A 23103-nucleotide genomic window follows, 5' to 3' on the forward strand; every position below is an offset into this window, starting at 1 on the left:
ACAACCTTAGTGGCTAACGAGACACAAGAAGGACGACATCAAATCATTAGCAATATCTACAATTACATCAATACATACAGCCATGGTCCCATAATCCCCCCCGATCTTCGTTGTGGATGCCTTTCTGGCAAATGAATAACAAAAGCAAAGCAAACAAGCCATTCCTCCTCACGACGTCGCTGCACTTGTACGCGCCGCATTACTCAGCTGGCGATGATATGATCCGATCGTTTGGAAGCCTCTGCAAGCTGCGGTTAGTTTCTGCCATTGAACCTATGACGTTAAAAATAATTGCCTACCTCGCCAAATCAAACCCGCTCTCGTCCTCCTCCTCTTCTCCCGCTCCAGGGGCAGGACGACGACCACCCTGTGGCTCAGGCTCTCGCCGTGGTGGCGGCAACACACGACCGGTAGCCATACCTGTTGTTCCTGGTTTACTAGGACTTGCGAGGTTGGGGGGTGGCGGACTGCTGCTCGGGATACTGCCTAGGACATCCCCGGGGTCTCCCTTGAGCGGACTCATGTCAGGTACCGGTCGCGCCGGCGTGCTGCCAATATCCGCGAATTTCCAGAACTGCGCCGGTGAGCTCATTGGCATGAATTTGGATGGTATTTGCGCCGTGCTCGGAGGGGGCAGGCGCGGCTGTTGCCGCTGTGGGGCGGGTGTAATCATTGACGATGGACCGTCATCATAGTACGACGATGACAGTACTGGAGGTGATCCCACGGCCGCGTCCGACAACCCATATGTTCGACTGAGACTGGTCCCATTGCTACCCGCGTTCTTCGTCGCTGACCGGGTTGGGAGCGGCGAAGGCTCTTCATAGTCACGTGTGTTGGGTGGGCGTAAATTGTGCTCCGCTGCTCCATTGCGGCTGGCACGAGATCCTCGTTCGGGAGTGTACGCCTCGACTGGAGCCACTGGGAATGAACTGAAACCGGGGGACGATACTGGTGGGGACTTTTTGCTGTTAAATACGGCCTCCATGCCGTTTGTGGAGCCCCGGCGATCGGGTACTTTGGTTGCAGGTGATGATGGAGCCGACGATTGCGTGCCCTTCCGCAGCTGCTTCTTCCAATACTCCTCGCGGTGCTCGGGTGCAATCTGCCACTTCATTCCCTTGCCCGGCTCGTCTGTGCGTCGCGGCACCTTCTGGAACGCCTTGTTCAGCGACAAATTATGACGGATCGAGTTCTGGAACCGGTTAGCACTGTAAATACCTCCAATTCTGAAGTGAACGCTCACCTGCCAACCGCTCTGAGAATGCCGATAAAAAGCGTACTTGTCCATGATCCAGTTGTAAATATTGTTAAGGGTAAGCTTCTCCTCCTCACTGGAGAAGATGGCCTGGGCGATCAGATTCGCGTAGCTGTACGGCGGCTTGAGGTCCTTGGCCGAGTCTTTGCTATAATCAATCTCTTCCGTGCTCTCCATCATCATACCGCGGTTATACAAAGGGGACTGCTTGGCAGTACGGGCCCCCACTGTGTCGGGCGACCGTGGAGGAGGGGTCACTTGGCGCTTGAGGAAGTGCGGTGCGGGTGCCAATGATGGCGGAGCGGGCGCGGTAGTCCCAGCGGTGTTGGTCGATGAGTGAGAAGCATGAGGATGGGCGTGTTGACTGGCATCCCAGGTGGCAGGCTCTTCCTCGCCGTTCGCCAGTCGCTGCGCTCGATCAACGAAGCTGGGGTGGATGGTCGCCTTGTCGCCCGGGGTGACGAACATCATCTGGGTGTTGGCAATCTCGATGATATCGCCGCAAGAGAGAACGGCGTCGGTTCCGCGCTTGAGGATGACGCTGTTGAGGCGCACCCCGTTGCGACCGTTGACACGGATGTGCCATGAGCCCGTGTCCTCACCATCGTAGAAAATCTCCGCGTGCAAGCGCGAGACGAACTTGCTGGGGCCCAGATCGACATTCACCTCCGGAAGAGCGCGCGCGGCAATCGTGACCGGACTCGACTGCTCATCTAGCTTCTGCTCGCGGTCGGGTTCGCGACCGATGTTGACATGGAGGGTCTTTACATAGTAAGTCCAATTGCGACCGGCAATTTTGGCGTAGGCGCGAATGCTCTGCTCTGCCTCCGTCTTCGTATTGGAATAGTCGCGATGAACTCGAACCTCTTCGCGTGCAGCCTCGAGATATGAGATTACCAGGTCAACGAGGTCTTGATTCTCCGACAGGTCCTGGTCATCGTCGGCTTCGTCGGCGGACTCGGGCTTGATCGGGCGCGTTTGTGGGGATACTCGAGAATGTTCGACCTGACCGCAACAGTAGACAGTTAATCGACGGTTCTTGTCAAGACGTTGATCGTTGTTCAGGGAGCACTCACCTTGCGCTTCTTATTTGACGGTCGCGTCGGCGATGAATCCGGGGCCTCTGCGTCGGATGTCTCTTGTAACTGAATCTCCTTGCGCCGCGCGCGGCGGCGGTTCGATAGAGGCATGGTGCAAAAACAGACGGAGCGATGAAAAGCGGCGCAGGCAGGCGATCGGTTGCGGTGGTGGTTGTTGTTGTTGCTGATGGAGGGGCTCGGAGAAGTTATCGTGGGAAGCGTTGCGGAGCGAGATGAGTTGATGTTATCGTCGGTGGTAGTGTAATCAGTTGTGGTCGTGGTGGAGAAGGGTCGCAAGTGGCCGGGGCAACAATACGAGATTAGGGAAGAGAAAATCGCAGACGTTGAAGAGTGAGAACACCCGTGACGAACCACCGAAAATGAGAACAGTACGGAGTAGGACGAATGGAAACCGGGATGGCAGGTCCAGGGTTGTTGACCCAAGGGTACGGTTTGCCACCGCGCACGAACGAGACGCGATTTGACCGTGAGTCGTGACTAGTGAGAGAGAAGGGAAGAGTAGCGAGTGAGTGAGACGGGACTGGAGGGGGGCTGCGAGAGAGAGTGGCCAGCCACCGTGGGGGGAGTGGAAGTGGGAGGGAAGAGGAGGGGAGGTCGGGTTTGCGCCAAGCACGTTCAATAGGGCTGGGGTGGTGGTGGGAGAGGGAGAAGAAAGGAAGAGATGATGAATCAAAGAAAGGGAGGAGGAGAAGAAGGAGGAGGGAGAGAGGAACAAAAGGAAAGAAGGGAGGAAAGGATCGAGACAAGCAGATTGTATGTGGAAGTAAGTGGTGAGGTGAAGAAGTAGTAGAAGCAGCAGCCAGCAGTAGAAAGTAGTAGTGATGATGGTGATGATGATGATGACGCTGCGAATGAATCAGCCACAAGGGAATAGGATGGATGAGATGGGAAAGAAACGCTTCCGAGTCAATCCAATTCTAAGCCCGTCAGTCAAATCCATCAATCAATCAATCATCAATCAAACAGTGCAGTCAATCAATCAGTCAGTCATGTGGGACTGCGACTGAAGGGAATGAAGGGGAATGAACTTGATTGAACCTTGAAGGGTGCCGTCACTGCCAGATTGAGTAGTTTAGTTGCAATCACTAGGAAAAATCCTCGGGATTGCTTGTTCTTCCACCAACACAATTGCAATTGTACTTGCAATGCGAAGATAAGTAAATAGTCAATCAATCTTCCTCCCTTTCACCTTTTCTTTCTTTCTTTCTTTCTTTCTTTCTCACTCTTCGCTCTCTTCCTTCCTTCCTTTCTTCCTTCCTTTCTCTTCTTAACTTTCCCCCCCCCTTGGTTCCTTCCCCGGATCCTATTATATACGGTCTACTCCGTAAACAATTCTACTACATCCAAATACGACGCCGTAAACAGACAGTGGATCCCAACAAGCAAGCAGACAAGCAAGCAAAGCAACATCACAAACAGACCATGTTTAATCAAGATGGCCCGCTGTTGACCCTTTGCCGGATGCAGTTTCTGTCCTTGAACCCCCTCTCAATTCTTGCAATTCTTGAAAAGAGCAGTCCGTCAACCAGGCAGGGTGCTCTGTGGTTATCTATGATGAAACCCACCCAAGTTCTATAAGCTTCCTTTCCCCAAAGTCTACTCCGTACGAGGAATCGGACCAGAGTCAGCGAGGCGGAGTTGATCGGATGCGCGGGCGGGTTGGAGGGTTGGACCATCCACCAGCATCGTCATCATCAACAATAACATCATCATCATCATCATCATCTCCTCCTCAGCTTCTACGTACACACAACTTAACTTGCTGCTACCCGCTGGTCTCGACCATCCCCGGATTAGGCAAAGGCCAGTAGTTTACCCTTCAGACTGGTTGCGTCATGGTGTCCGCGTGCAGCTCGTGTGGAATGCGGATCCCTCTTCAGGCTCCTCCGACAGGTAACATCTTCGTTGCAATCTCTCGCCCTGGATTCCCCTTCCCACTCTTCCTTCCCCTCCCTCCGGATCAAGAGGGAAAAGACGACGCTACACAATAACAGGACAACCACTGCGGAAGTCAACAACAAAAACAACATGGTTTCGATCGCATTACTGATCAATGACCGAGTTCGAGTGCATGGATTTCTCCCAAGTAAATACAGGTTCATCATATACACAAAGAATACTTCAACTCACCAGGACCGCCTGCCTACCGAGGCCAATCCGGTTCTCCGACGCATTGGGAATAGCAAACAAGCAGAATCAAACCTAACCCGCAATCGCCCAGAACAAGTCGTTCGTAGCATAGCCGTAAATAATTAACAGAAAGAGGAAAGTGGGGAGAAGTACCCAAGGTACCCTATAGAAAAAAAAAATCACGAATATGAACCGCCGGTCAAGAGAGGCCCGGAGGAACATCAGAAGATCACCTCAGCCAATCCCAGCCACCGCCCTCAGGGCATCTTGGAATCGCCATCTTCGTCCATTCGTAACGTCGGGTACATCACTGCATCCCCTGCCTCCGACCTCACTCCCGGCTTGGCTGGTGCCGCTTCGGTTGGCGTACTCTCCACCCCTTCCATTTGGCTCCCCGAGGCTGACTCCGGGCTCCGTTCGTCGCGGATTCGCTGAGACTCGTTCTCGTATTCGCCCCGTTCCAGCCGGGAAGCAATGTAGTTACGCAAGTACTCGATCAGCCGGACCTTCTCCACCCACTGCACATCAGCCCGCTCCGCCACCTCGGTCGCCGCCTGGGCGGTCCGGAGCGTCGCTTCGGCTTCAGCAGCCGCTCCTGACAGCGCAGGGTCGATTAGGCTAGCCGAGAAACTCTTGGGTGACAGTGAGGATGCTCGCCCCTTAGCGAGAGGGGTGCGCTCGCTGTCTGCCTTCTCATTGTCTTGCGACAAGTCCATGGCATCAGGCATGGAGCGGGGCTCTGGGCGCGCGCGCTGCAGCGTGCCACCGGTATATCGACGCCGGTCGTCATGATCGAAGATACCCCCCAATGTGGAAGGCGGTGCCGCACCCGACGTGGTCGGATAGCCTGCTGTCATGCTCTCAGACATGGTAGCCGAAGGTAGGCGAGGATACATGTGGCCGCCTTCTTGGTGAGGTGGCGACACACGAGTGGCGGACGGGAGAGAGATCGGGGAGCGACCGGAGGTGTAGGACTGTGCACTGGAAGGAGGCGTGAGGGCGGGAGTGCCGGTGGAGGGAGAGTGGGTGGCTGGGTTGGGCATCATGGCGCTAGCCGCTGTCGTAGCTGTCGCATGGCTAGGGGGCAACTGTGTTGGCGGCGAGTGAGTGGTGCGGTAGCTCAGACCTCCGTGGACGTAGTGAGCACCGGGTTGGGCAACTCCCGCTGCGGCAACGTTGTCGTCGTTCTCGTAGATCGTGTCCTGCATTTGCTGCAAGAATTGATCGATATTTATAAGATCATTCTTGGTGCGCACGTTGCTCATCGGGGGCAGGTGATACGACGGAGCGGAGGGATGGCCTCCAGGGCTATATCCACCGCCACCTACAGCCACGGGGGCAGGCATCGCTTGGTATTCGGGCAGAGGTCCGCTGCTCAGAACGGGCAGCGACAGACTCTGTAGCCCCATCAACCGCTGACCCACAGCCGCATACGAGTTCGGGTCAAACTGGCGGCGCTTCAAGTCACCGAAGAACTCGTTCAGAGCATCGTAGCCACGCTTCTTCGACTCGTACGAGGTGTGTCCGGCTTCCGGGCCGTGGTTCAGGGCGTAGTAAACATTGCCGTAGGATGGGTTGGAAGGTTGAGGCGGTGGGTGAGACTGGTAGTATTGAGGAGCACCATGGGCGTAACCCTGGCTAGGGACTGGGTTGATTGTGGGTTCGAAGTAATGAGCAGCCGCGGCGTACCCTACAGCATGCGTCAGTCGGTCAACGCCCGAAGGGTAAATATGCGGTCGCATACCTTTAGCGCCACTTGCAAATATCATGTCCGGATTCCGAGAGCCAGGCTCGGGGGAGCGAACCAGAACGGAATCATCAGCATGGGTCTTGACGTGCTTCTTCAAATCCTGGGGACGCTTGAAAGCTTTGCCACAGAAATCACACTTGTGTGGTTTGAGCGGCACATGGACACGGATGTGAGAGGTGATGTGATCGCGCTTGACAGTCGTCGTCCGACAGCTACCCCATTGGCAGGTCAGGTTGAGGTTATTTGTACTCTTGCGACCGACATGACGCTCGCACACATGTTCCTATAGCACCAGAGCGGTCAGCGGCGGATCGTTTCCCCATGATTATGACCGGTCGAGCCGACACGTGGCCGGTTACTCGAAGGTGCCTCAGAGCCAGAACCAGAAGAGAAGAGCATGAACTAGCAAAGAGATAGGAAGAAGAAAAAAGACCGAGACAACTTACGTAGAGAGCTTCGGGAGACGGGCACTTTTCAGAGCAGTTCTGCCACAGGCAGGACAGTTCCTCGGCCGGGCGAGTGGTGGTGCCGTTAATGGGAGGGCTAGCAACGGCAGCAGTCGCAGCAGCAGCAGTCGCAGCAGCCGACGCAGCGGTAGCCGACGAGACCTGAGGAGATTGTTGTTGAGGGGGAGCAGCAGGCTCCTGGGCGGCAGGTGCAGGCACGGGGGGAGCCGCCGTCGAAGGGGCCGTGGTGGTGGTGGTGTCTTGAGGTTCCGACATTGCCAAGAAAATTCTGTTTCTTGTCCCTGTCTTGGGATGCCAGCGGAAGTAGACAAGCGACTCAACACAATACCCCAACGGGGATATAATCAACAAATACGTCAAACAGAGACAAGAGCCGGTGGTTAATGAACCGATGAGAGTTGTATATCCCACGGGGAAGTAGAAAAGGGCAGAAGTAGGCTAAGACGGTCGGTAGATTCGAGACGCGGTGAGAGCGTTCGTTGAACAACAAAGAGGGAGTCAGACACGCGCACCGATACCGCAGCCTAGTCAAGTCAAGCAACCGAAAAGGTGGGGAAAGCGCCCAGTAATTTATACTGATTCAATATAGTAATTGTAATTTGGAATATAAAGAGAAGTATAGGTAGGTGGACTGTATAGATGGAGACCACCAGGGGGGCATCAAACAAGAATGATGGAGGAAGAGACGGAAGATAATGTTTGTAAGAGTCAGAACAAGAAAAGAGATGGAAAGGGGAGGGAGGGAGGGAGGGAGGAGGAGGAGGAGGGGGGAGGGGGCCTTCAGAAGAGAGAATCAGGGGAGGAAAGTCTTGGGGCCGAGCCGAGGAGGCAGAGAGAGAGAGAGCGAGAGACGAGCCTTGCCTAGAAAAGGCGAAGACTCAACCGGGCGGAGGGGAGAAAAAGAGACAAGAAGCCCAAGCCAGGACTGGGCACTGTCCGGGCCAAGACACACCGTGCGGGGCTGCGTGGCGTGGCATGGCATCGTCTGGCCCTTCTTCTTTTTCTGACTCTTTTTTTCTTTTAACACTCCAGGTAACCAACTAACTTACTACCTAGTAGTGACAGAAAGTTTACACCACTGCCAGGACATCTGTTTATGTCTAGGCTGATATCATACCTCTGATTCATGCTGAGAACATTCTCAATCTTACTGTCAATCTTTAACTGCCTTCGTTTCCCCCCCCCACGGACACAAAACCCACCTTCCACCGCGAAAATTAGTTTCCCAACTAAAACTAACTTAGTGCCGTCCGGAATGGTTAGAGCTTAAGGGATTCGAAACTAGTCCTAGTGGGCTTGAACGAAGCCTCGAATAACCGTTCTCCCTCGCCCCCGTATTGACACATGGGACCAACTGGCTGACTGACTAGACTTAGTCCGTCCTACTATGATCTAGGGACCGTGACTTATCTGCTTAGCTGCCATGATAATAATAATGTTGTCTGACAATCCGACGGACAGACTAGCCCTGGTAGTCCCTTTCCCCCCCCGCATAAGAAAACTTGCCAAGTTGGCCAAGTTACCCTTCTTGGCCTCCGTCCTGCGCTTCCCCCCTCCCTCTCTCCCCCCGTTCCTTCTCTGCCTGCTTATTATCACCTCGTAGAAATGGCGACTGGAACTCTGGAAGGTCGAGTAGCTGCAGGAATCGATGCCTTTCCTTTTTCCGCAAAGACCTGTGGAGCCTATTCTCGTGTCTGACATTTGGAGCCGTGAGGGAAGGAAGCACCAGCCAATGGATTCTTATTACGATTCCAACCAACACCTCACTAGGTACTTTCTTTGTACTGTAAAATATGGGGTACTTAGCTCTAATATAGCTGGATTCATCTTATGGGAAAGTCTGATCCTTGTTTTCGCTATCGAACCGTCCACCACGAAGTCAAGAATGACCGGGTGGCCAAAATACCAAAACAGACCAAGTAATTCCTCTCTCCCCCTACCTCTCTTGGCGCTTCTTTTCCCGCCCCGAGGACCCCGAGGAGAGAGGGTGCAGGTCTTGGACTTCTTGGACTCTTGGGTTTCTTGGAACCTTGTTTTTCTTTTCGGTGTCGTTTTTTTTTTTTTTTTTTTTTTTTTTTTTTGTGTTTTCTTTGGTCATTAGTCAGATGGTCCCGGGCTTCTCCGGGGAGGAGGGAGGGGGAGCCCAGGAGAGCGGCATTTGCATGCAAATGCACCCACCACCCATTTCTTTCAGAGTCAAGTGTCCCCCCTGTACATACAACAAACTGTATGTACTGTACCACTCATGGGACACAGGTGGACTGACTACCTATTATACCTACTTCTACCACAAATGGCAGTACAGAAAAGACTCGACTCAGCTGGTGGATACTAAATTACTAACTGGGTCGGATTACCCCTCTCAGTCCCTCCGTATTCTGATTATTGAGTCGGAAGTTCATTCACTCCGAGCCGTGAATCTTACTAAAATAGTCCATCCAGCTATTCAACTGACCTCCCCCAAAGCCCTGAATACATCCACGAGATTCATAACTTTCATTCATAAACTACCATCCTCGCACAGTTGCTGTAAATGTATATCGAAGGTCGAAGCATGGGACCTGACTTACCCGCGGAAACAACGGGAAAAAAAAAGCTTTTCCCCCTGTAGTACCTAGAAGTCTAACGAACGCTTCAAGGTTGGAAATGTCTCTTCCCAAGGCTCCAAGTCGCTTCCCCCCCGTCTTGGAAGGTGACACCACCAAGGAAATCAAGAATTATGCGAGTCACCTGCAGTTTGACCGCTGAAGAAAACCCCTCCAAACCCGATCGCGTCACGGAGCGAGGGATTGCTGTAGTGTCGATACTGTACTGTACATACTGCACACTTGGCTTGGCTTTTTTACCCCGGGGTGGCGGTGCCCTCCCCCTTCTCTTTGTCTTTGAGGGGAATGGATGGTCAATCCATCTGGGGCCGTCTTTTGGGGAAAATTATGCAGGGCCCTCCTGCAGCATAGTCAGCGGAGAATTTTAGGCATCCACATTTCGCCATCATGTATTACAAAGTTTAGTTATTTCGGACAGGTTCGAAGGAGTGAAAAGAAAACAACTCAAGTGCATCGAGATAAGAGATGCTAAGTCATTTTTGATGTCAATTATTTAACTGGTTATTTTATTGATTCAACTCAACCACTTCACTACCATCAAATGCAGATGTCCAAAAAGAGAAAAAATAATATATATCCAGGTCTATGATCTATCGTTCACATATATACAATCCGTCTAGGTGTAAAATCCGAAATCAAAGCAAAACGGGCTAATCGACAAACTCCATCATGCGGCTTTCGTGTTCTCCAGGTGCTCCTGGGGCTCGGGCTTGTCGAACATGCCATCCTTGATCTCCGCACGGAAGCGCTCCTCCTCTTCCTTGAGCTGCTCCTTGAGGATGGAGTGGGCCCGCCAGATCGGCTTGATCTTGAACAGCTGATCGGTCACCTCCAGCGGGATACCACTGGTCTCCGGGATGAGGAAGAAAGCGAAGAAGAATGCCAGGAACGACAGGGAGGCAAAAAAGAAGTACACGCCGTATCCCATCTTCTCGAACATCTGCTCCGTGAACCGGGAGACCAGGAAGTTGAAAAGCCAGTTACTGGCGGTGGTGGCGGCCTGCGCCACGGAACGGATGTTGGGGTGGAAGAACTCCTGTCCAGACCAGTCAGTGGATTGTGCAGAATATGACAGTAAAACACAGAAGAACATACCGCGTTGATGACCCACGGAGTACCGTTCCAAGTAGGTGTATAGACCGCTGTCCAGAGGTAGAAAAAGAAGATAGCCGCGATACCACCGCTGTTGAGGTGGTCTTGGGGATGCTTGGTAGGCTCCACCACACAGATGTACGCGCCAATAATCCACATGCAGACTGAGCCACAAACCGCACCGATAAGCAGCAGCTTGCGACGACCGAGCTGGTCAACCAGGAAAAGCAGCCAGACGATGGTGATGACAGCCTTGACGACACCAAAGACACCGTTCAAGATTCCCTTCGTGTTGCCCTGAACACCAATGCTTTCGAAAATGGTCGGGCTATAGTAATTGATTGCGTTGATTCCAGAGCCGTTCTGCCAGAAGAAGAGCATGCATCCCAGGAACAGGCGATACTGCAGGTTCCTGGCTTGACCGAGAGCCTGGAAGGGCTTCCAGAAACCGACACCGATGGTGGCCTTTTGCTCCTCGAGACTCTGATCCATAGCAGCGATTTCCTCGGTGATATAGATATCAGTGGGCTCCAACTGACGGACCCAGCACAGGTTCGCAATGGCCTGCTCGCGGCGGCCCTTGGTAAACAGCCAACGGGGAGATTCCTTCATCCACAGAGAGCCGAGGAAAAGCATTCCTGATGGAATAATCTGAATAGCGAACGGAATGACCCATTGCTTGTGGCTGGCAGGAATGGTTTGCTCAACACCATACTAGAAGCAGGGAAGGTTAGCTTAGAGGCCCTGGTTCCTGGAGGAATAGGGAAAGGTGCTGGGTAGCATCAAGACCGTATTGCCGTATTGCGCGGGCGAATAACTTACGTTGATCCAGAAACCGACCATGCCACCAACTTGCCAGCCAAGTTCATACAAACCAACAAGACGACCACGAATGGCGGGAGGGGCTAGCTCGGACAGGTACATCGGGACAATATTGGAGGCAACTCCGGTGCCGAGACCGGCCAACACACGGCCCGCATAAAGTATGCCGAGACCGGTCGAACTGTTGGCTCCCAACTGCAAACCCGCTCCGAGAACGAAGACAGCCGAAGCGATGGTCAAACTCCATTTGCGTCCCCCATAGTACGAAATACCATAGGTGAGCAAAGCTCCGAAGAAAGCACCAGCAATGAAAAGAGAGACAATGTTTTCGCTGATCAAGTCTCTCTCGGAGCTAGTCTTCTTGTCCAGGCCAAACTCGGTCATGAAAGAGTCCAATGTGATGGTCGTGCCGATGAAACCACTGGTGTACCCGATCATTTGAGAACCGCATGATGCAATGGCGGCCAATGCATACACTCGCCAGTTGTAAACAGCTTTCGGCGTAGGCCGATCCTCGACCAGGTGGAGAATGCCACCCATTGCTATGAGGGGGCGAGAGAAGGAGGAAGGGAGGGGAGAGGAGGGGAGAAAGAAGAACAGAGATGTGAAGACCTATGAACAAGTCCCAATTATCTCTTGAAGGTGAAAAGACCAAGAGAAAGGAAGAAAGAAAAAAAAAGCAGGCTTCCTGCCAACAGAGACAAGGAAGGGGAAGATGATGGAAGTAGATATGGGGGAAAGAAAGTTCTGAAGGCGGAAGTTGAGGAAGATTTAAAAACTGGTCGAGACGGGCCGGGCCCCTAAAGTAATTATCTACAGTGAGCGACGCATCAACGCTGAACCGTGTGGATTCTCCTCTTCGTCGAACGCTCTCCACAATCCACGTCTGACCGAAACCCCATCTGGGGAGACTCAACATGGGGGTTCTTGTGAATAGCACGCATTTGATACGTCAAGCAAGCAGCTAATTGGTCCTTATCATGCAAACTATTGCCTTGATTCCCACAAAGGTCGCCTCGTGATGTGGGAAACTGGGTCGGGGGAGAGTTTTCCCCAGACTGACTATGTCTCGCTTAGCCGGCGCGGAGAAGTTCTTGCGAAAGAAACATTCAGCCGCAGATTTAGGGTGTGGGGGCGAAGGCTAGAAAATTTCCCTGCACGAGGAGAAGGTATATAATCCTGGTTGCCCCCTTTAGACTGGACATTTACCCGACTGTTCCGGCGCCTGCGAAAGCAAATAACCCTCAGGTGAAATGACTGATTGCTGACTGGGCTCTGCACGTTCCAAGGTAGCGAGCCTGTGGCGACTTGGCCACGGTGAAGACTTTGCCGGTGGACCAACCCATTCCCAGACGAACTTTAAACTCGGTCTTAAGAGCCTTATCTCTACCAGACTCGCGAACTCGGAGTGCCGATCTCGTTGTTGTCTGGAACGGCCCAGCATCGATGCCTTCGGCTTCGCCTCATGTCGGCTCTTCGGCGAATCAGAGCGTAGGAGTTTGAGAATTGGCCCAACACAGGGAGGTCCACAATCAGGGTTAAGCGACTTTTCGATGCCCCTGTCGAGTTCAAGAGAGGACTTAGCCGGTTTCTGACACCCTTCCCCTCCCAATGTTCTTCGTAATCATGTTTAGGCCAGTCATGATGACGGGATGAAGCCTTAACCCCATTCCTTGATGGAGTCCTTCCTCGGAAGAGAGCCGACTAAGCCGGAACGTGCATAACTTTGGTGCCGATCAAGCTTTAGTTCGCCGTGGATCGGACACCAGTTAACGAGTATATCGGAAGGTCAAAAGCTAAAAGTCGGTTGACATGGAGATGCAGTGGCGCAGATAATGTAGGTATTGTGTACGAGATGTGTTGTCTTCAGACCTGCCAGATCTGCCCGAGAAAAATGCAGTGTATAGTGCTACGTAGAGCTTCGGATAGGAGCAGAAGGTCGCCGAAGACGAAGGAAAGGCCGGTGGATGTGGGCTAACCGAGACGGGCAACGCACACGAGGCTTAATTCAGCCATGAGCAAGTCGATTTACATAAGTCAAACACAATTCAATGCGAAGGAGCGATAGTGCTAATCCTACTAACCTTAAGGAGATTAGCGGTCAGCTGACCGGAAGTCCCTTTAGACGGCGGGGTCGGCGCTCACCCGCACCACCCACGCGGGCTCAAGAACGCTTCTCCGCGTTGACGCTGGTTCTGGAAGACTGAAAACGCGGAGTCTCCGCATGCAATCGTTAATGGTTCCTTTTAGGTTCTGTCTTTGTTTCTCACTGGACAGCATGACGAAAGCAGCGGTGAAGATCCTTTGACTCCGGATTACTCCATGACGCCATGGTGTTTGGAGACCCCAGACCGCGTGGAGAAGGCCCCTCGAGTATGAGCGGAGCCATCGCTTGTCCGCAGGCGAGCATTGTCGCGTGCATGGGAAAGCCTTCTTGATCAACATGGCCTGTGGGTGCTGACTACACCAGGAGGTAGGATAAACGCAAAAGCTCGTTGGAGTGGACCGGACCAAATGGTTCTTCCTCGGAGATAACAGTCTCTCGGCTTATGTGCGGCGTCTGAACAAATTCCCGATACCGTGACTAATCATGAAAGGACAGGCTCACCAAGTTGCATATCTACTAATGTAGTTGCATAACTCTAATGCACAGACTGAGTTATCAGATCAATTATCCATCTCCTGCCGAGCCCTCCGCAAGAATAGGGATCCGACAATCAAACCACCGGGGGAGGGATTTGATCAATATGCCCAAATTCTCCCTTTCCACTCTCCTCTCGTCGCTGCTCTATCTTCTCCCCGCATACTTCTTCGTTCTCGCGCCGCTCCTCCGCCAACTCTTTCCCGATTCCGCAGGGAATCTTTTCGACCTCGACCTCGATGCCGACGGGACCGAGCCCGATTCGGGCCTCACCCTCAACCCGGATGTCCTGAGTCTTCCAGATGGGGTCATTCCAAATTGTGCCCCCGACAATTACCGGGTTCACCTTCTGCAGAAAGACCCATTGGTGATATATATTGAGGATTTCTTGTCGGCGGAAGAAACGGACCACATCGTCAATCTAAGGTACTTCCCCACTCAAAAACCATTCTATCCCGGCCACAGTGCTTCGATCTCATCTCAACCAATTCACCAAGCACAATTCCTTCTCCATGATCTTGCACAGGAAACCATCAACGGAAAGCTGACACCTAGAAAGTAAATCGAACTACACTCTCTCCACGATCTATAACGGCCAAAACACAACTCACGATGCCACCCGCCGCCTCTCCGACCGCGCTCTTCTTCCCCGCGACAACACCGTCCGATGCCTCGAGGCCCGCGCCGCCGCATTCCAGGGCTGGAAACCGCACCTCTACATTGAACGCATGTGGGCGCAACGCTACAACACCTCCGGCCACTACGTCCACCACTATGACTGGGCCGGATCCGCTGCCCGTGGCGGGGACCGCCTCAGCACATTTATGGTCTACTTGGGGGATGACTGCGAGGGTGGAGGCACAAACTTTCCGCGGCTGAGGATGCCTCGGAGTGCCGCGGCCCTCCGCGAATGGTGTCGGTTTGTGGAGTGCCCTGCGGATGCTGTTGCTGCTGCTGCCCCTCCAAGAGGGGAGCCTAAGGATGGCGAGCCAAGCCATGCTGCCGCTTCCGCTGCCGCTGCCTCGCAGGGAGTTACATTCAAGCCCATCAAAGGCAATGCCATCTTCTGGGAGAACCTGCGACCGGATGGATCGGGATATCCGGAGACGTGGCATGCCGCGTTCCCGGTCACCTCCGGAACGAAGATCGGATTGAATATTTGGAGCTGGTATCAGCCCCCTCGGCGGAGGAGAGGTTGAGCCCGGCTCCCAGATTTCAGTTGGATATACCCCTTTGGAGAGAGAAATATATTATATATATATATATATATATATATATATATATATATGTATACTCGAAAGTATGTACGATACGGCAGGGATGGTCCTGCACCGGCAAGACGATATTCCAATAGGTAAGTCTAGAATGTATACAACATAACCTGTGATATATAGATCATCAATCATATTCAAAGAATTAGCAACGTCAACAAAAAAAAAAGTATCGAGCACAAAAGAGATGCCAATCCCATGGTGCAAAGAACCAAGGAACACAGAAAGGGAACTCATGTCAATCCCAAGCAGCAACCGAACGCCGCCCACAGAACTCCCCCACGCAATGCCTTCATAACATTATGATCTTCATGGGTCCAGACCAAAAAACGGCATATACAAACATATGGGTATTTGATTAGTACTTCTTCTTTTGCTTTTCTTCTTTTCGGAATCAGGAATTCGATTTTTTTTAATTCCCGGCATTCATGAACTGAAGCCATTCCTCATTACTGAAGCCGCCGGGCCGACATGCGTCGGTATTGCCGAAAATATCGTCAAGCGGGAGGCCCAAGTCTAATCCGACGCCCAGCGACGTGGGGTCGGGCGCGCCCATTCCGAATTGACCCAATCCGGTCCGCGTGGCTGTCGCGGTCATCATCTCCGTGGGGAAATTACTGGGAGGCTGGAAATTGTAGCCTTGCCAGATGAAGTTCTGGTTAGGCAGGGAGACCAGATCGGGGCTGTTGACGGCTTCGGCGCCGTTGGCAGGGGTCGAAGTTCCATGGGAGACAGGCGACTGCAGCCGCGAGTGGTTGATATGATGCGGTGGCTGATTGGGCAAGCGTCCCGGCACACTGGAGCTGATGGCCCCCGGATTTCCGCTGGAGAAGACGGAGAAATTGCCGAAGCCGTCCAATGTGGGGGTGGATACTCCCATCGTGCTGACGGTGCTGCCGTCGGCCGTGGAGGCCAAACCAGGGGCGAAAGAGGTGGCAGTCGTAGCGCTGGCTGGGTCCTGGCCGAAGTGATCGTTCTCTAGTGTAGACATCGGTTGTGTCGGATAGGCAAAAGGGTCGTCCGATGGGAACATGATGGGCATTAGATCTGGGAACTGACTGGGATTGGCGAATGCGTGCGCCCCAAATTGATTTGGTGTGACTTCGCCCAAGGCGAGCGACATGGATACCGGAGATGCCCCTGTCGACGCGGGCGTCCTGTCGTTGTTGGATGCAATATCCGACGGCGTGGACACGGCATCAGCGGCCATCTCGGGCGTGGACGGGATCCACGTTGAAGGCTGGCTTGGGCGCACATTAGAAGCAGGACTGCGGCTAGCAGCACTGTCATCGAAGCTCTTGGGGGTATTGCTAGCCTCTTGCTTCACCGATCGACTGAGCAGTTGCGTAGGGAAAGTGTTGGCACGCTGTGGTGGTGGCATCTCCAAGGGCACCGAGGCGGCAGCGCTCGCGGCGCTCTTGGCGGGAGGTGGGCGGTGGTGGTGGCCAGACGAGGGGGCGGGCCGCTTCAAGCTCGCCCGCTTCTTCGCACTCTGACGATTCTTGAGCAGCTCCGGAAGGTTCTTGAAAAGACCATTGAGACTCTGAGAGCACCGGTCTGCCGCCATGCTCTTCTTCGCTAATCCTGCCAACGTGTTTTTGCCTTCCATGGCGTCTTTGAGGACGCCATCCTTTGCGGTTGGAGAATCGGGATTCTCGAGCACGAAGAACAACAGCGACAAAATGGCGAAATAGGTGGTATACATGGTGAACCAGAACGATCCATTGAGTAGCCCTCTCTTATGCATGCCGGTCGTGATATGTACGATGTTGCGTGAGACACTAACACAGGCCGCAGCGCAAGCGTAGGATCGCCGGTCCACTCCTCGAGCTTGCGAGCCGCTGGAGACATAGTGAAGGAAGGGCCGGTAGAGTATGACCTGAACGTGGGCGTAACTAATGCGGAGTAGTTGGCGGATGCTGTGGATAGTCAGTAAGGACAAATAGTCAACCCCTGGAGAGAGAAACAACTTACCGCTCGAGCTGTGGGGAGACCTCCGTCCCCGGTCGCAGAGCCGCGGGGAGCTCTTCCATCCAGGCCTGAAGATCCCTCTCGATCTCCCGGATTTTGGAGTGGCTGACCACATAGCGCTGATCCGATGCGACAGGATGTTGCGCTTTCTTCACAGGGTAGATGTATTGCACAACCTTGAGTGTGATGTTGGTCAACCGGGTATGCGCGATCGCCCCAGCCATCAAAGGGGTATGATCCGAAGGCACGGGTAGGATGCCAGTCTTGGTGATAAATTCCGAATCGACCGGCTCTGGGTACACTTGATCGATGTCATCGTCGTTCAGCATCAGAGGTAACCCGAGTAAGGTGCTGACATAGACATCCATTCTGCGAATCGTCCAAAAGATGCGTTTGCGCATCTCCTGCTCAAGAGGGGTAAAGTGTATCGTCACATTGCGGTGCAGGCCTAATCGCAGAGCGGATCGCTGCGCGATACCAATATAAGAGTAGCATGTGCTAAGTTTGGCGGACGATTGCAGGAATAGAATCATGAAACAGATGGCCTGAAGCGAGGTTAAGTCGCGGCAGTCGGTTATTTCCAGGAGCTGGCGACCTGCTTTGAAGTATTGAAACCTGCAATCGCGAATTAGTTTATTTCTCAAACAGACCGACAAGAAGCGACCTACCCTTGCCCGATAGCACCCTCGTAGCCTGAGATGTCCAAGGTACTGGAGCCATCGTCAGAAAACAGACATCCGACGGCCATTACGATATAGAGTAGCGGCAGGAAGGAATTCTCCTCGTTGGTAAAGTGGTCTAATGGCGTATCATAGATTCGATCAAACATGGTGTAAAACGTAGGTTCATGCACGAAACGCATTAACGCGCAGGCATCGTCCAAGGCGTTGTGACATAGTCGCCGGCCAATTTCCCGGGAGGGAAGATCATGAGTGGGCGGCAGGGACGCATCTTGCGGCGATTCAGATACGGATTTGGGGCTGTCGAAGAGCGTTTGCGCGACCGGTCGCGACCGGAGAGTAGGCAGCGGCATGTCGGAAGCTCCGAGCTGCTTCCGCAGGCGTCGGATAAATGTCATACCAGAACTGTGTCCATGATAATCCCAATGTCCCTGGTCATCAAGATCGAGGTAACCGGAATTATCGACCATCGACTCAAGCAGCGATTCATCACCATTAGCCCCGTCCGTGGTCGTATCGTCAGCGGGAGCGGGGACTGAGGGTTGCGATCCGTTCGTCGTCTCAGCAGGTGCAGGTGGTGCAGCCGGTTCCTGCTGCGGCTGCTGTTGCTGTTGCTGCGGGGGAGGCGGGGGTTTTTCACGCTTGATGGCGGCCAGCATCTGCTCGGTAGCATGCACGTCGAATTGTGGATCGTCCAGATTTAAATCCGGAAGCACGACGCGCAGCAGGGCCTCGGCTTTGTGCAGTCGAGTTTCCAGAGCTTCAACATATTGCGGGGCGGGGTTGCGACGACGGTTGGAAGGTTGGTCGTAGGTGCACTCTGCGGACGACCAAAGCTGATGAGCGACCACAGCCAGGAAAGGGTTGCGGAAGTAAGGTCCGACAGGGAGAACGGGGACTTACCGTAACTGTAGACCGTGCAGTGCGTGCACGGCTGCTTGCCGTCGCACTTGATTTTCTTGCGACGACATTCATCACAGGCCCGCGTTACCCGGCGACGCTTTTGCATAGGCAGCGGTTCCTTGACAGGCTTGAGCCCCTCGTCCCTCATGGGTAAATCATCTTCGTCATGAAGGGCCGGGGCAGCGGGATCGACATCATCATGGGAAGCAAAAAACGAATCGGAGACAGCAGAGGGATCGTCCTCATTCGCAGGGTCGGCGATTAACGGACCGGAAGGGGATGCCATGAGGGAGAGAGAGGCAGATGACGTGGGTGTGGGGGATGAGAGCAGAAGAAGATCGATCTCACGGCGGTCGGCGCAAAGACATGCAAGGGGGTATGAGCAAGTCGGAGATCCGATCGGAAGTGATAACGAGGAAGGAACTGTTCCGATCAGCAAGGGGACGGCGACCCGCGTGGCGAGCCGATGAACGATCGCACGTCCACGAGGGTGTGGAATTGGCGTCTCACAGGGTCATGGAAGGCACCACGAAGTGGGAGGGAGGAGGGACGGAGGGAGGGACCGAGAGTAGAGAGCAGAGAGCAGCGCGAGGATCGTTCGCCGAGAGAGTGAAAGGAAGATCGACACGTCACGAAAGCGCAGGCACTGGCTTGTTTGCGGTGGAAGATAGGTCGAAAGCCAAGAAAGAAATGGACAGAGGGAGAGTCTGTGTACGTATGGGTATGTAGGAAGAGAAAGAGTAAGAGTAGGTAAGAGTCGAAGAGACGAGGAGTCTTGGTTTGTGTTTCTCTCTGGCTGAGTGTCTGAGGGTCTGTCTGAGGGTCTGTCTGGTCTGGGGCACCAGCGGAAGAAAGCATTTATTAGTAAGACTTGCGCTGAGTCAAAAAAAAAAAACTCCACATATTGCCCAGACCATGCATCATACATCGGACCTCCGATCCCATGACAGTCATATTTTCCTTTGCCCCATCTACCGCCTGTTCTTCCTTTGCTCTCTACCTGGATCATGGATGAAGAGGACAGATGAAGAAGAAAAGTGGTTGGGGTAGTGATAGTCTGTACTGTACTGTATAGTACTGTATAGACCGATTGACCCATCGGGGAATTGGACGCTATATCCGAGAGAGGGAAAGGTAGAACAGCAAAAGAATCAAGCATTCGGGCAAATACGAGCTTGAACGGGGAGGGGGGCCATTTACATTGGTCCCTCGGAGGGAAACAAGATGTTTCTAAAGACAACTCTCTTCTATTCGACACAGTTGAGAGATCCTTGTCGAGGTGGAGGGGTAGCAGCCTCTACTGGCGACCGAATGCGACGGGGGGACCCTTTGCGCACACAGAGGAAGGGATTGGGATGGAAAGGGAGCAGGATCGCGAGGAACTGGGAAGCAGAGGGAGAGAAAAGGAGACTAGATGAGCCAATGGAGACAGAGCAGATTTCCAAACTACGCACATGCAACCAGAAAACGACGGTGGAAAAGGAAGGTGAGAGCCCTGAGTTGAAGGTGAGAGAAGAAAAATGGCTCATAGGTAGGGCTGGCTTCGGCGAACTGGCCGGCATTTGTCGATGTGCAGGTGTATCAGCATAAGACAATCGGCGAGCATTAGTTCATTATGCTGGTTCTGCTCGTTTTTTGATCCCTGTCAGCATATGAATTCTCTTAGTCACTTTCCATTTAATGCCATTAAATAGAAGGTGCTTACTTTACAGAGTTCGAATATTCCCACGGATCAGGGCACGGTTAGTTAATCCTTCATCCTCGGCGTCTTGGCCGATATGACTAGTACTCCATCAGTCAGCCTCGGTCGCGCCCTTCAAAAGGCCGAAGGGCGAGTGAGGGTGAAAAGTCCGCTTGGATGCCTCAGGCCATAAATTCCTGTTCCACGTCTTTTCCCTTGTCCTTCCACAATTAACTTATTAATTTTTTGTATTATTATTTTCCAGCCAGGGAATGAATGACCTAAAGACTTCTGCGTCATTTGTCTCTCTCTCCCACTCTTCTATGGAGTTACGAGTATCTGTCTAATTGCTTACTGATCTGGACTTCGCCTGCATTCTAGTACAGTACTCTATTATTCCATTGTTCCATTATCGTCTATCTACTATCGTCAATTCCATTATTCAACCTCAGCTCAGCGCAGCTCAGCGCTGCACTTGCTTGCAACACTCCCCCTCAAAGCCTTGAACAACAACATCTATATCATGTCATGACAATGTCGTTCACTGATCCATGGATCTAACATTTATATAACCATTAGAACATCCATCAGAAACAGAACAAAGTCCGGCAATCGGGATTCTCCTTCACGTGGCAGCTCGTATTCGCCTCGCAATCCTGCTTCGCCCGAGCTTCTTCCAGAACCACAACCCACTTTCCCAAAAGGAAACCCCCCCCCTCCCAATTGAAACCATGTTCACCTCTTCCCACTTGTTGGTCACCGCGTGTTGTATGTTCGCAACATTGGGATCCTTCCTATTCGGATATGATTCCGGGGTGATCTCCACTGTCATCGACCAGGAGACCTTCAAACACCGATTCCATAGTCCTTCGGATGCCGCCACGGGCGGGATCGTCGCCTCGTATAACGGTGTGTGCATCTGGTTCCCTGCAATCTGCTGCTGACTTGGCCCACCCGCTCAACCCATTCAACTATTATTATTGGACTGACAGACCTGACAACCCTGTGACAGGCGGCGCTATCATAGGTTCCTTGGTTGTCTCATACCTCTCCGACCCGTGGGGTAGGAGACCCGTGCTGTTCGTTGGCGGTCTTCTGGCGACCCTGGGGGCCGCTTTGCAGGCGGGCGCGGTCAATGTGGCCATGCTCATTGCTGGCCGCTTGATTGCCGGCCTGTCGGTGGGACTGATGTCATCCATCATCCCCGTCTACTGTGTAAGTCCTCTTACACAACTACTCCAGCCCTTGTTCCTCATCATCCCCATCCCCTCATCCTCGAATCAGTCTGACAATCAATTGGAATAGAGTGAGGTATCTCCCCCGCGAATCCGAAGCTTCTTAGGATCCCTCCAACAATGGATGATTGGATTAGGGGCAGTCGTCGCAGTAGGTTGCTCGAACCACCGAAAATATATACTTTCTAACCTTCTCCATCAGCAATGGGTCGGATACGGCTGCTCTCTCCGCACAGGGAACTTCACCTGGAGCTTTCCGCTCGCCCTGCAAGCTCTGCCTGCGATCGTCCTCAGCGGAGGAATCTGGTTCCTCCCCGAATCCCCCCGCTGGCTCATCGAACGGGGTCGCACCGATGAAGGCCGCACCACGCTCACCCGCCTCCACGCGGCCAACACCTCCCTCGTCGAGACCGAATACGCGCAGATCCGGGCCAGCATCGCCGAAGAGCGACGCCGCGCCCCGCGCACCTGGCGTGCTCTCCTCTTCACCTCGGCGACCTGGCGCCATCGCATCCTCCTCGCCTGCGGCATGCAAGCCTTCACGCAGTGCTCGGGCACCAACATCATCTCGACCTACAACCCGAGCCTCTACCGCTCGCTCGGCCTTTCCGAGACCACCTCGCTCATGATCCAGGGCATCTGGGGCGCGCTCGCCCAGTTCTGGAACACCGTCTTCATCATCCTGTTCATCGACCGGGTGCCCCGTCGCACCCTCCTTCTCCCCTCCCTCGTGGGCATGGGCGCCACCATGTGCATCGAAGCCGCCCTCGGCCAAGCCTACCGCAACTTCACCACCGACCCGCCGCCGCCGGCGACCGCCGTCCGCGCCGCCATCGCCCTGTTCTTCGTCTTCTCCGTCTTCTTCACCAGCCTGGGCCTCATCTCCTGGCTCTACCAGTCCGAGATCTTTCCCACCGCCATCCGCGCCCGGGGAGCCTCAGTCGCCACCGCCACAAATTGGAGTCTGAACCTTATCTTCGCCCAGTGCACCCCGATCGCGCGCTCACGCATGGGCTTCAATTACTTCTACTGCTTCGCCGCGTTCAACTGGGCCGCCGCCCTGCTGGTTTGGTTCGCCTACCCCGAGACCGCGGGCCGGTCGCTAGAGGAGGCCGAGCATGTCTTCGATCGCAGAGAGTCGAGAGATGAAATGGATCATCACCAGGGGCTGGAGCTCCAGCAGGACAAGAAAGGGGGGCTAGCCATGGTTTCTTCGGCGGAGGCGAGTGCAATTCCCCTACACCACAGGTGAACCTAAACATCCCAATCGACTTGCAAAATGCAAGCATCTTAATATATAATATATATAGATAAACTCCTGTTGTATATGATAGCTGACTGCATTCTGCATTGGGGTTCTGCTGTGAGTTTCACAATTAGCGTTGCATGATGGCGAAATCGAGTCAGTTGTGGTCATCGATCAAGATGTATAATAATCATGTCATAGATAGATGCTCCAATTGATATTCAATTACAGCATCGGAAGAATGAAAGCA

The 23103-nt window shown here is 53.5% G+C and overlaps 7 protein-coding genes across 7 annotated transcripts; 3 read left to right on the forward strand and 4 right to left on the reverse strand.

Moving 5' to 3' along the window:
• Nucleotides 1–151: 151 nt before the first annotated feature.
• On the reverse strand, nt 152–2813 carry BO95DRAFT_153224 (putative forkhead transcription factor Fkh1/2). The gene is made up of 4 exons (XM_025580658.1): nt 2335–2813; nt 1247–2263; nt 300–1195; nt 152–241 (listed from the first exon to the last, which is right to left on the reverse strand). The coding sequence occupies exons 1-4, from the start codon at nt 2446–2448 to the stop codon at nt 169–171; spliced, it is 2100 nt and encodes a 699-aa protein (XP_025441582.1). The 5' UTR covers nt 2449–2813; the 3' UTR covers nt 152–168.
• A 1791-nt stretch (nt 2814–4604) lies between these two features.
• pacC (putative C2H2 transcription factor PacC) lies at nt 4605–7180 on the reverse strand. Its single transcript, XM_025580657.1, has 3 exons — nt 6685–7180; nt 6233–6521; nt 4605–6178 (listed from the first exon to the last, which is right to left on the reverse strand). Exons 1-3 carry the CDS (start codon nt 6958–6960, stop codon nt 4746–4748), a joined length of 1998 nt encoding a protein of 665 aa, XP_025441583.1. The 5' UTR covers nt 6961–7180; the 3' UTR covers nt 4605–4745.
• Nucleotides 7181–8608: 1428 nt separating this feature from the next.
• Nucleotides 8609–9462, forward strand: BO95DRAFT_153255 (uncharacterized protein). The gene has a single exon (XM_025580659.1). The coding sequence runs from the start codon at nt 8811–8813 to the stop codon at nt 9321–9323; it is 513 nt and encodes a 170-aa protein (XP_025441584.1). The 5' UTR covers nt 8609–8810; the 3' UTR covers nt 9324–9462.
• Nucleotides 9463–9880: 418 nt separating this feature from the next.
• On the reverse strand, nt 9881–12091 carry BO95DRAFT_153262 (sugar porter family MFS transporter). Its single transcript, XM_025580660.1, has 3 exons — nt 11226–12091; nt 10407–11117; nt 9881–10347 (listed from the first exon to the last, which is right to left on the reverse strand). Exons 1-3 carry the CDS (start codon nt 11763–11765, stop codon nt 9979–9981), a joined length of 1620 nt encoding a protein of 539 aa, XP_025441585.1. The 5' UTR covers nt 11766–12091; the 3' UTR covers nt 9881–9978.
• A 1881-nt stretch (nt 12092–13972) lies between these two features.
• BO95DRAFT_464380 (oxidoreductase, 2OG-Fe(II) oxygenase family) lies at nt 13973–15065 on the forward strand (the record flags this gene model as incomplete). The annotated part of the gene is made up of 2 exons (XM_025589054.1): nt 13973–14292; nt 14426–15065. 2 exons carry the CDS (start codon nt 13973–13975, stop codon nt 15063–15065), a joined length of 960 nt encoding a protein of 319 aa, XP_025441586.1.
• A 484-nt stretch (nt 15066–15549) lies between these two features.
• BO95DRAFT_364635 (putative C6 transcription factor (Mut3)) lies at nt 15550–18977 on the reverse strand (the record flags this gene model as incomplete). The annotated part of the gene is made up of 4 exons (XM_025582663.1): nt 15550–17056; nt 17112–17723; nt 17777–18608; nt 18692–18977. The coding sequence occupies 4 exons, from the start codon at nt 18975–18977 to the stop codon at nt 15550–15552; spliced, it is 3237 nt and encodes a 1078-aa protein (XP_025441587.1).
• Nucleotides 18978–20646: 1669 nt separating this feature from the next.
• Nucleotides 20647–23081, forward strand: BO95DRAFT_443531 (sugar porter family MFS transporter). The gene is made up of 4 exons (XM_025586678.1): nt 20647–21281; nt 21385–21587; nt 21678–21758; nt 21810–23081. Exons 1-4 carry the CDS (start codon nt 21104–21106, stop codon nt 22857–22859), a joined length of 1512 nt encoding a protein of 503 aa, XP_025441588.1. The 5' UTR covers nt 20647–21103; the 3' UTR covers nt 22860–23081.
• Nucleotides 23082–23103: the final 22 nt, after the last annotated feature.

Source organism: Aspergillus brunneoviolaceus (genome assembly GCF_003184695.1).
Source record: "Aspergillus brunneoviolaceus CBS 621.78 unplaced genomic scaffold BO95scaffold_39, whole genome shotgun sequence".
Taxonomy (NCBI): Eukaryota; Fungi; Ascomycota; class Eurotiomycetes; order Eurotiales; family Aspergillaceae; genus Aspergillus; species Aspergillus brunneoviolaceus.

What these genes read in the sequence shown, in the direction of transcription:
- BO95DRAFT_153224 (XM_025580658.1), bottom strand. Translation starts at nt 2,448, where the DNA reads ATGCCTCTATCGAACCGCCGCCGCGCGCGGCGCAAGGAGATTCAGTTA. An exon ending in ATTCTCAGAGCGGTTGGCAG is followed by an intron (nt 1,196 to 1,246) that starts GTGAGCGTTCAC and finishes AACCGGTTCCAG; the next exon opens with AACTCGATCCGTCATAATTT. An exon ending in AGCGGGTTTGATTTGGCGAG is followed by an intron (nt 242 to 299) that starts GTAGGCAATTAT and finishes CGCAGCTTGCAG; the next exon opens with AGGCTTCCAAACGATCGGAT.
- pacC (XM_025580657.1), bottom strand. Translation starts at nt 6,960, where the DNA reads ATGTCGGAACCTCAAGACACCACCACCACCACGGCCCCTTCGACGGCG. An exon ending in CGTCTCCCGAAGCTCTCTAC is followed by an intron (nt 6,522 to 6,684) that starts GTAAGTTGTCTC and finishes CTGGTGCTATAG; the next exon opens with GAACATGTGTGCGAGCGTCA. An exon ending in ATTTGCAAGTGGCGCTAAAG is followed by an intron (nt 6,179 to 6,232) that starts GTATGCGACCGC and finishes CGCATGCTGTAG; the next exon opens with GGTACGCCGCGGCTGCTCAT.
- BO95DRAFT_153255 (XM_025580659.1), top strand. Translation starts at nt 8,811, where the DNA reads ATGGTCCCGGGCTTCTCCGGGGAGGAGGGAGGGGGAGCCCAGGAGAGC.
- BO95DRAFT_153262 (XM_025580660.1), bottom strand. Translation starts at nt 11,765, where the DNA reads ATGGGTGGCATTCTCCACCTGGTCGAGGATCGGCCTACGCCGAAAGCT. An exon ending in TGGTCGGTTTCTGGATCAAC is followed by an intron (nt 11,118 to 11,225) that starts GTAAGTTATTCG and finishes CCCTGCTTCTAG; the next exon opens with TATGGTGTTGAGCAAACCAT. An exon ending in CTCCGTGGGTCATCAACGCG is followed by an intron (nt 10,348 to 10,406) that starts GTATGTTCTTCT and finishes TGGTCTGGACAG; the next exon opens with GAGTTCTTCCACCCCAACAT.
- BO95DRAFT_443531 (XM_025586678.1), top strand. Translation starts at nt 21,104, where the DNA reads ATGTTCACCTCTTCCCACTTGTTGGTCACCGCGTGTTGTATGTTCGCA. An exon ending in CCATCATCCCCGTCTACTGT is followed by an intron (nt 21,588 to 21,677) that starts GTAAGTCCTCTT and finishes CAATTGGAATAG; the next exon opens with AGTGAGGTATCTCCCCCGCG. An exon ending in GATTAGGGGCAGTCGTCGCA is followed by an intron (nt 21,759 to 21,809) that starts GTAGGTTGCTCG and finishes CTTCTCCATCAG; the next exon opens with CAATGGGTCGGATACGGCTG.